General features: G+C 40.1%; 1 protein-coding gene across 2 annotated transcripts; it reads right to left on the minus strand.

Moving 5' to 3' along the window:
• Window positions 1-611: 611 nt before the first annotated feature.
• meiob (meiosis specific with OB-fold) lies at window positions 612-7,563 on the minus strand. 2 transcript variants are annotated; one of them, XM_036132104.1, is made up of 14 exons: window positions 7,488-7,563; window positions 7,107-7,225; window positions 6,794-6,851; window positions 6,541-6,672; window positions 5,352-5,424; window positions 5,070-5,265; window positions 3,167-3,267; window positions 3,020-3,072; window positions 2,830-2,925; window positions 2,643-2,735; window positions 1,327-1,471; window positions 1,067-1,253; window positions 897-983; window positions 612-815 (listed from the first exon to the last, which is right to left on the minus strand). In XM_036132104.1, exons 2-14 carry the CDS (start codon window positions 7,161-7,163, stop codon window positions 702-704), a joined length of 1,392 nt encoding a protein of 463 aa, XP_035987997.1. In that variant the 5' UTR covers window positions 7,164-7,225; window positions 7,488-7,563; the 3' UTR covers window positions 612-701. The 2 variants fall into 2 exon arrangements, with proteins under 2 accessions (XP_035987997.1, XP_035987996.1); XM_036132103.1 differs by having other exon boundaries at window positions 7,461-7,523.
• Between the last annotated feature and the right edge of the window lie 3,531 nt (window positions 7,564-11,094).

The following is an 11,094-nucleotide window of genomic DNA, read 5'->3' on the forward strand; positions in this document are numbered from 1 at the left end:
GCTCAGGAAGAAATAAAAATAAAACCTTCCTGCATACTTTTCTTTAGCTGCACCTGAAACTCGCTCTCAGCCGTTCTCAGGCTGCAGAATACATACAAACATAATATGTATATATATATATATATATATATATAGATATATATATATATATATATATATATATATATATATATATATATATATATGTATGTTATATATATATATGTATGTTATATATATATATATATACATATATATATATATATATATATATGTATAAACATATATATATAGACCACTAAGAATGTAAATGAGACATCATATGCCCATTCCTATTTCCTTTTTTGGTATTCTTTTTGATCCATTGTATATATGAAGATTCACTGTATATAACTGAATGCACCTTCCCTACTCTGCACCTTCTTGTATGAGCCGATGTGACGAGTGAATTTCTCCATTGTGAGATCAATAAAGACTATCTTATCTTATCTTATAAAAATATCCACATAATTCACACTATAACTATAAAATATTTAAAATAGTGAGGTAGCGGTAACCCTGAGAGGGAAGGAGAGGACCAAGGAGGATTTATCAGATCATTTATTTAATATGTTTCAATCGTCCAACAGGTTTTACACAGTTACTGAATAAATACATTTAGATAAATAAGTTAAATAAATATTAGATTTATAATAATTAGATGTAAATGGCTGGTGTGCTGCTCACGGTCCCTGAAGCAGCTGAGCCATGTGCTGCTTCACCTCTCCTGGATCTGCCAGCTGGCAGCCCAGGACCAACGCCCTGATGCCGCTCTTGGTCCTCGCACACGGGACGATCTACGACACACAGCTGGACGTTACAGACGCTGATTTGTTTCCACAGCGGCACCAAGAGGCCCACAGCCCAGCCTTCAGTACCTTCACGTGTATTTTGCACCTCTCCAGCAGGAACCTCCACTTCAGCGCGGTTCTCTGGTCGTCGGTCAGGCGGGTGAACTCCTCCGTCTGGAACACAGCAGAGCGCCGTTAGTCGGAGGTCCAGGAGGGACAGCAGCAGGTTCTGGACGGAGACGGAGACGGAGACGGACCGTGCAGCCGAGGGTCTGCTCCGCCACCGGTCCCCTGAGGCTGCAGGCCTGCAGCGTGCCGGTGTGGTCGGTGAAGTCCACCAGCAGGTCAAAGCCAGTGGAGGCTGAGAGAGGCTGGTCCCTGGCTGGACACAGCTGGTTGCTGCACGTCTGCAGGTCCTCCGTCACCAGGAGCCTACACCTGCCACTAAGAGAGGAGAGGCCGGTCAGAGCGGAGACCCACGCCACCGCTGCAGCTCAGGAAGCGCCTGTGGTCCTACCAGCGGGTCTTGATGACCTTTGAGACGGACGAGTCGAGGTCCAGCCTGGAGATGAAGCTGTAGGTGAGGCCGAAGAAAGGCTGGGGGTGTTCCTTGGCCTTCTCCTTCAGCTGGCTGACCGTGTAGACGTCAGAGATGGACTCCACTGCACACACAGACCGCTGCAGTCATGCAGGAGGACAGGAGGTCCAGGCTTCATCACATTCTGCTACTGGGCTTTATGTGACAAACCAAAGTAAAGCAGGACGAAGCAGAAACAGGGAAATAACCAGGAATCTGATCTGAAGCATCCCATAATGCCTCAGGCTGCAGGTTCAGCCTGCTTCTCCTCAGCCCCAGCTTCTCTTGCAGGTCAAAGTGTTTGAATGTAGGATAAAAAGTTACATTTCACCTCATCTAATCACAACTTCTCCTGTTTATGAACAGTTGTCCTGTCAGCAGCTTCTTCCACCTGAGCTGCTGGTCTCTGCAGCTCCTCCAGAGCCACCATGGTCCTCCTGGTTAACCTCCACCTGAGCTGCTGGTCTCTGCAGCTCCTCCAGAGCCACCATGGTCCTCCTGGTTAACCTCCTCCTGAGCTGTGGGTCTCTGCAGCTCCTCCAGAGCCACCATGGTCCTCCTGGTTAACCTCCACCTGAGCTGCTGGTCTCTGCAGCTCCTCCAGAGCCACCATGGTCCTCCTGGTTAACCTCCACCTGAGCTGCTGGTCTCTGCAGCTCCTCCAGAGCCACCGTGGTCCTCCTGCTTCTCTGATCAATGCTCTCCTGGTCCAGCCTGTCAGTCCAGGTGGACGTCCATGTCCTGGTAGGTCTGCAGGTGGTCCATCCTCTCTCCAGGTCCACATGATGATCAGAACTCTGGGAGGTTCTGTATAACCTGACCTGCTGGAAACTGGACCAGAACCTCCTCCCTGACCCGTCTGCTGGCATGTAGACGTTTATTTTCACCTCAAACTTAAATGCTTCTAAGTTTTGGTCTGTCACATAAAATCCCAATAAAACCAGATTAATGTGTAATCTGATGAATTGAGGACAATTTAAAGGGTAAAGGGGATAAAAATCTGTGCACTGAGGTTCTGCCAGCGCGTCCAGCCTGAAGTCCAACAAGCCTGAAGTTCTGGGCTGTGGACACGTCAGCAGGTTCTGTCCATCAGCAGCTGTAACCTAATCCTGCTGTTTTTAACCTCCTGGCTGCTTCTGGCTACCTGACTCTGTCTGATGAAGCATTTTATCGTTCCCATGGAGACAGAAGGACAATAAGGACCGACCGGTTCCACGTCACCATAAACCCAAACAAACCAAAGGAGCAGAACCAACCAGGAGGATCTTCTGGGGCCTCGTCTTGGTCCACAGCTCCAGACTGACACATTTCTTTAGCGTAGCTGAACAACAGGCTGGCCTCTCTGGTGTCTGAGGACAAATGAGAACATTTAAAGGTGTCCTGATGGACCTGTGGTTCTGGTCCAGTGGTTCTGGTCCAGCAGGTGGCGCTGCGCTCTCCTACCAGGGTTTACGGTAATGATGCTCTTGGAGCTAAGTGTCGCCACCATGCTGCTGCGAAAGCTGTCGAAGCTCATCTTGGCGTCAGCGATGAAGAGCACTAGAACCAGATCAGTAGAACCAGATCAGTAGAACCAGATCAGAGGTTCAGGCTGGGCCAGTCTCCCTGGAGGAGGGGGGGGGGGGGGACCTACCTGTCTCTCTGGGTAGCAGGCCCTGCAGCAGCTGAATGGGCTCCCTGTCCCAGCTGTGGAGAAGCAGAGGGGAGATTATCTGAACACCTTCACCATCCAGACGGAGCAGCTTCCCTCAGTCACACATTAACGCAGGAGGAGACGGACCTGATGAGCGGGAAGGAGGAGACGGAGTCATCGAAGAGCTTCACCTCCAGCCTCTGTCCTCTGCGTCCATCAGACGTGACGAACTGCTTCACGTCTCCCACCTGAACACGGAGAGACTTCTTCACTTCCTGCTGATCCTCACATCCTCTGACACGTTTACCCACAAACACTTTGACCGTTATGAGGCAGCAAGAGGAAGACGAAGGCGACGACTACCTCTTCCTCAGCCTCCATTCATTTTCTATAAATAAGAAAAGCAATATCTTGTCTAATCATCATTATTGTGTTTCCACCTGCAGATGTTTAAGGGTTTGAGCTCAGAAAGGCTGCAGAGGATTATAGTCTGGTTCTCTCAGGAACCCAGAGAACCACAGAGAACCACAGAGAAGGTTTAATGGCCGGAGCAGAGCTCAGCTAAGCTGCTCCCACTGATATAAACACAACTTGGATTTATTCTGACCTTAAAGACAACTTTAACTTTCAGTCTTCTAGTTCAAGATGAACTTTCTGTCCCTAAACAGATCAGATGGGAGATTTATTAAGCGCTGCTGTGTTCTAACGCACATAAAACTAATTAAGTTAATAATATTTAGACTTTTGTGAGTCAATTTATCAAAATGAATCATTTAAAGTAACTTAGAAACAGGAAGTTACATCCTCATATCAAATGAACTAAACTTAGAGTGTTTTTAGTACCAACCACTCAAAGCGCTTTGCATTCATTCACCAACTTGGGGTTAAAAGTGCCTTGCCCAGGGGCACAGGGCAGGGTTTCCGACTATATTTACTCATATCATGTAGAGCCTATATTTCCACTCTTATAACCATAATCCTAGTTTGAAATGAACTTAAATCTGACTTTAAATGTACTTTATTTTGAAAAGCCCTGCCGTTACTTCCTGTCTGGCTGAAGCTGCTACTGAGCCTCAGGAGGGAAGGAAATCTAGAGTGTTGCCCATTTAGCGTCTTTGTTGCTACATTTAGCAACGTTTCAGACAACAGGAACAGTTTTCTCTCACAAAGTGACTTTCTTTGTGTTAAAGTTAAAGACCGTAACGAAGCTCCAGCCGTTCTGGAGTCGCTGTGCTGAGGCAGCAGTGAGAGCTGCGATGAGACTTCCCCGTTAAATGATGACCCCCAACAGAAAAGCCAACAAAAGCACCACCACGGTTTAAGAGAATCTCAGAGGAAACGCTGAAATCAAACCCACAACTCCTCCACCCACTGAGCCACGGCCTAGTTGTGGACCAGGAACGAAGATCAAGCTGAAAAGCTGCAAAGTTGGATCCACTTAAAAGGCGACTAGCTTCAGGGCACTAGAAGAAGAGCCAGTGGTCGTCTGAGCGGGAGTCAGATTAGGGCTGGGCGATAAATCGATTTAATCCATTAATTCGAATTTACAATTCTTTAAGATTTCATTTTTGGAAAATCTGGATTTTATTTTGCCAATACACTCATTGGGTTTCCATGAAGAGAACAGCATGTGATGCTGAATATATGTTTAGGCAAATAGATTGTCAATATATTGTTAAGTAGAAACTTTTTTTTTACCATAATACGAGGTACTTCATTTACTTATTTACTTTTTTTTTTAACTTAGTTTGAAGTTCACAAGTGCAGTGAAGCCTGTTCTTAGCTCAATGTGTAATACCACTAGCAGCAAATGTTATATTTTCATTGTTTATAATGGCACGGCTGCCATCTTGTTTTTAGTTGCACTTTGAATTCAGGTCAACTCCCTGACGAAATGCTTGACATAAAAGCAAGGTTTTAAAATAATTTCTTTAATTTCTTTTTATGAAACAAAAAGGAGGAAAAAATCCATTAATGGGATTTGGTATGATAAAATCTGAGATTTATTTTTTAATCCATATGGCCCAGCCCTAAGTCAGACGCCTCCTACCTGTTTCAGCGCTGCCAGGATGTTTATGACGCTGCCCTCCAGCTTCTGCCCGTTGGCCACCACGTCTCCCAGCGAGTAGAAGTCCCTGGAGTCCTTGACGGGCAGGTGAAGCAGCGGCAGCAGCCAGTCGCTGGCGTCGCCGTCGGCGCACAGACACACCTGGGAGTGAGTCTCTGTCACCAGCAGCCTGTAGAGGCTGAGCAGCAGAGACACGCTGACGCTGGTCGCACCCATTCCCAGGAGGAGAAGGTCTCTGGGTCACGGCTGTGAAAAGGGACTCACCTCGGTGTGGTGGGACAGAACCTGTCGCCTTTCTCTGGGTCCTTGGTGGAAACTAAAGGACTCTCGATGGTCACTGAGAAACAAGCAGCCGCTTTGTTACACAGTTAAATCAGGATTCCACATTTTAAAACCTCCCAGACACACATTACATTTCTCAACTTAATGTTTAATTCAGAATATAAAGAGTTTACTTCAGCGATCCACAAAAAGCACAGGAAGGAGGGAAGGAAGCAAGGATGAAAGGGAGGAAAGTAGGGATGGATAATTAATCGCATTTGAAATATAGTCGTAATAAAAAAAAAAAAAAGCAGTTTCTAAATCAGAGATCTGCAGTTTTTGTCTAAATAATTAACAGATCAGACCTTTAGGTGTCGGTAATTATGTCTAAAATGGGTTTGCTCCTCATGGAAGTGAAGAGAGCTGCAGCAGAGAGATAATCTAGTTTTATTACTTTTAGAGTTTATATAATCATAGTTTTTACCAGAAACCTTCAGGAATCTCACCACAGCATTAAGTTCTGGTCAGACTGTTTAACACACAGACTGGTTAGTTAGTTTCACTTTATGTTCAACAAGGATTGATGTCCAACTCTACAAACTGTTCAGTAATAATATTCGGATTAATAAAAACAGTTCAATTTCTTGTTTTAAATGATCCTTGTTCACAAACATCTTTATCTACAGGACATTTTTGTTGTTTGTGGTTCAAGCAGTGAAAAGTCTAAATAAAATTGCAATTGTTGAAATTTAATCGCAGTTTGGATGGATGGATGGATGGATGGATGGAAGGATGGATGGATGGATGGAAGGAACACTGACAGTGAAGAAGGAAACGAAATGAAGAATGGAAGAAAGTGGGAGGAGGTAAAAGAGAAAAATGGTGAGAATAAATGAAGAATATAAGGAAAGAATAAAAGAACCATGCACAATATTAGCGAATACAGTCTGGACATTACATACGCTATTTTATTTTACCATACTTATTCCTGACATGAAAAACATTAAATAAAATATCGATTGTTTTCCACACTGTGTAGAAACCCTGTAAAATAAAATGCAACATCTTTTTCTCCATAAACAGCCCATAGTAACATTTAGTCTGATGTCCCTGTAGTTACTATATATGTCTGTGTGTGTATTAAGTGACATCTAAAGCGATGTTTCGGGTTGTGGTAACTAAACCTTCTCACCACAGTCTCCGATGCTGAAGCTGTCGGCCAGCCCGTTGATGTACGCCTCCGTCCCCCAGGCCGTCACGTTGATGAAGAAGTCTGGGGAGTCTCTTATGGTGAAGCCAAAAGTGAATCGGTTAATCTCAACATCTGAAACCAGGGGAGAAACAAAGGCTTTAGTGCTTTCTGCAGTTAGAAAACACAGAGGGCCAACATCCAGACCACCAGGGGGCGCTGAAGCCCAACACAGAGAGCTTAGGAAGAAACTCACTCTTTCTGTCAGGGAAGCTCCTCACATCCGTTTTTCCTATGATGACCCCTAACACTTTCTGAAAAACATTAAAATAATGACACGGAGACAACAATTAAAATAATTCACCCTAAATTACAAATGAGATGTTTAGTAAGTAAATGCCTGAAAGTAGCCGGTGTTTCAGTGAGTTTCAGCAGAAACCAGAGGAAACGTGCCAGCCAGAAAACCACAGAGGGTTTAATATAACGTGTCATAATATAATATAAATATATATTATATAATGTCTATGTTTCTAACGGGGGCCATGCAGCAGTAGATGGTGTGAACTCACAGGATGAGAGAAGTTGGGATGAAGCTCAGAGATGGAGATGAAGCCCTGAGCCGCCATTAAACCTGCTAGCACGGTTAGCTTCTGCTAGCACACAGAAATAAAACCTGCTAGAACACAAACTAACGAGACACACAAAGTTAGTTTAACACAGTAACAATTACTTCTTTCATATTGCTTTTATACTTATTTTTTTTAATGAAAATGTGACAATAAAACAAGCTAACACTTAGCTTAAAAGAAAGGTTTATCTGCTTAACTGAAAGTAGCAAGTTTAACTCTGACTACCTAGAAGCTAAAACTGTTAATAAATGTTGGTTAAAATACCGTTAATAATATTAAACAAGGTTGTTTTACCAGACGAGTGAAAATGACGGTTTTTACCTGCTGACCAAGTTTAATTTTTTACTTTTCGCGCTGCTGCACGCGACGGAACTCCGATGATGCCTTCAATGTCGTCGGAAAAAAGAGCTCCACGGCGGCCGTCTAGTTTTTATTAACTAATGGAGAATTTTAAAGATTATCTACAGAAAGTGTTCTAAATGTGAAAACTGGTTACAGAAGCAAATATCTTGTATTATGAGTGCGACATAGTTGCTGTTACTTGTGGGCCACATGTTTACCGGTATGATTTTAAGGGTCAGATGTTAAAAACGTTGGGAGACATTATATTTATAAACATAGATATCCATAATAAAGGCTAGATGTCTCGTCCGCGCTGCTGGCCAATGGGGGTCGACGTCCGCACGTGGCGGCCATCTTGCCACAGGCAGCTCGCTCATTCGTAACATTGTGTTTCAATGGCGCATGTACTTAAATAACCATACTTCCCTCAATTGTCTAACGATTCTCAAACTGTTTGGTTTGTTAAACAAAAGTCAGACATGTATTTATGACACTGCACACTTATGAATAATTATAACCATGGAATTTTATATGAAAAGAACATTGAATAGAACATACAGGTGCAATAAATATACACATGCACAAGGTACTTATGTTAAATCAATATATCCTATTAAAACTCAGTGTACAGAATGGCAACATGATATATATACACACATATATATATATATATATATATATATATATATAATATATATATATATATATATATATATATATATATATATATATATATATATTATGTGTGGTGTATATATATATATTCATATACATATATATAGTACATTTCTATATATATATATACATATATATGTACGTAATATATATATATATATATATATCTATATATATATGTAACCGTATAATATATATCAGATATATACTATATATATATATCTATATCTAGGTGTGTGTGTTGGTGTCTATATATGTGTATGTATGTATATGTATATATATATATATATATATATATATATATATATATATATATATATATATATATATATATATATATATACACACATATATACACACATACATATATATATATATATATATATATATATATGTGTGTATATATATGTGTATGTATGTATATACACATACATATATATATATATATATATATATATATATATATATATATATATATATATATATATATATATATATATATATATATATATATATATATATATATATATACACTTTTATTTGGGTGTGATTAATTATTTCACAGTCCTAATTTATTTATATTTACATACATACTTCTATAACATGAATATTACTGTTATAATAAAATATGAAATACTGACAAAAAAGGCTTATTGTGTGGCAACCTCTTGATGTAGAAGCATAATCCAGGTTTCAAATTAAAGGTAACACTTTGAAGTTTCATGTAGACTATTCGGATTATATATCAGGAGTAATTACACAAAAGTTCCTATTTTTAAACCATTATAAAAGTGACATTTATTTGCTATAAAAATTGGTACAATAGTCCCCTTCACAAGTATATATAGATGTAGCATGTTGAAATCCCCACCTACACTACTGTGATGGTATACACATGGAAGACAGAGATTTAAAAAATGACCCAAAAAACATAGCTTGGCTAATGCCCTTTGAAAAGGACGGTTTTATTGAGCTTCTGCTGCATGTTGTTGCTCTGTAAGCTAAGGTTAGTTATTTTGGCAATGTGGTGCAGCCTTAACTTAAAAAACAAGGACACAACCAACGTTAACAGCGTATGGTGGTGGCTGTCTTTGCCATAGACAGGTCTGACGAATGACCCACTCTGCTGCCCTGACTACCATCACTGTGCCTTCTGATGGAATCACCAGATTTCCATTGTTTTTTAACTTCAGCAGGTGGTAGCTCTGGTCCTTGATGGCAGATGCAGCATCTGTTACCAAGCTGGCACGGCAGACATCACAGGACAGCTTCTTCAGAGCCCGTCGCTCAACAAATCCTGAAATAAGAGTTGGTATATTAAAATAATTTATAATAACCATGGGGAAATTAGGGGAACATTTATTTTTTTGGACCATTGTGAGATTGATTTCCCTCAAATTTACACCAAAGATTAATTGTCATACAATCGTTATTGGTGTCAGTAAAACCTATATAATTGACCAGTGGTCTCAGCCTTGATAACTTGCGCAAGTAGCCGTGATGCACAACTATGCTGCATGATTAAGTCATTTTTCAACAAGAAAATCTGCAATTTTGACATGTTCAAGCATCAGGAATTATAGCCACGTTCATAACGTTTGTAAGAAACCAAACTGTTTGTAAATCCGTCAAGAATTCAATGAGATAAGAGTATTTGTGTTCGTGCTGATCACTCACCTTACATTAGGTACCACAGAGCACGCCAGAAAGCTTGCCTGAGGCAAGATGGCCGCCGGTGATGACGTTTGAGACTCCGCCGTAAGACATCTAGCCTTTATTATGGATATCTATGTTTATAAATGCAGCTGGTTACCCAATAGATAAAAAAACATCATCCACAAAAAAAATATGAAACTGTCCATTTCTCTATTTTATTTTAATAAACCAGAGATGCAAAAGAAGACAGAAAACGCTTTCTTTAAATATAGACCCGTTTAATAAATGACAATAATTTATAATAAAGTGAATTTATTTCAATAACTCTGTTATTGCATAATCACATTATATAGATTAATTAAACACAGTTATGTTTTCAAGCCTTAATTTCTGTTAATTATGATGATTTTCTGCTTCCCGTTAATGAAAATATGACATTTACGATTCGATTATGACATCAGAGCAATAAAAAAAAGATTGTAACACAGAAATGTGGACTTTATGAAATGTATAGTTCAATGCCTGCTTAAAAGTTATTTTTAAAGCTTTAAATCTGACAAACGAGCCTCATCAGAACACATATTCTTATTTATTGAACATGATTGTAGTTATTTTTTAAGACAAAATATTTTTCTGTGCATAATGAATAAAAGCATAAATTCTGTATTTATATTTATGTTTCTAAAATGTTTGTTTCAATGCAAGATTTAAAGATTTATCAGCAAAAATACATAACTCATATTACATTTTTAACTTAAAAAGCTGTTAAATACTGTGTTAATAAAGTATTCATACTCCAATAAATATCTTTATACAATATAGTCTTCCCAGTTCTTTTGTTATTTGACGGCCAATTTTTGTCTCTAAAGACATACCTGACATGTTTCAAAGTAAGCGTCTGTGAGTTTACAGTCAAGACATCAGATATATCTTTAGAGACACAAATTGGCCGTCAAATAACAAAAGAACTTTAAGACTTGTTCAACCTCTTAAACATTTTGATATTGTGAGTTATTTCTGGGTTTTTGTGACAGATCCACACAAAGGAGCATCTAACTATGAAGAGGAAGTAAATCTTGAATCTTTTACAAATAAAAACCTGAAAGTGTGCCATGCATTTTGAAACAGCTTTCTTTACTCTGAGTCTCAAAGGTTCTTCGGAGATCCTGCAGCATCATGGAGACCAGCAGACGGGTCAGGGAGGAGGTTCTGGTCCAGTTTCCAGCAGGGTCAGGTTCTACAGAACCTCCCAGAG

The sequence above is a fragment of the Fundulus heteroclitus genome, unplaced genomic scaffold, assembly GCF_011125445.2.
Source record: "Fundulus heteroclitus isolate FHET01 unplaced genomic scaffold, MU-UCD_Fhet_4.1 scaffold_47, whole genome shotgun sequence".
Taxonomy (NCBI): Eukaryota; Metazoa; Chordata; class Actinopteri; order Cyprinodontiformes; family Fundulidae; genus Fundulus; species Fundulus heteroclitus.

What these genes read in the sequence shown, in the direction of transcription:
- meiob (XM_036132104.1), bottom strand. Translation starts at nt 7,163, where the DNA reads ATGGCGGCTCAGGGCTTCATCTCCATCTCTGAGCTTCATCCCAACTTC. An exon ending in TCCTCCTTCCCGCTCATCAG is followed by an intron (nt 3,073 to 3,166) that starts GTCCGTCTCCTC and finishes GCTTCTCCACAG; the next exon opens with CTGGGACAGGGAGCCCATTC. An exon ending in CATCATTACCGTAAACCCTG is followed by an intron (nt 2,736 to 2,829) that starts GTAGGAGAGCGC and finishes ATTTGTCCTCAG; the next exon opens with ACACCAGAGAGGCCAGCCTG.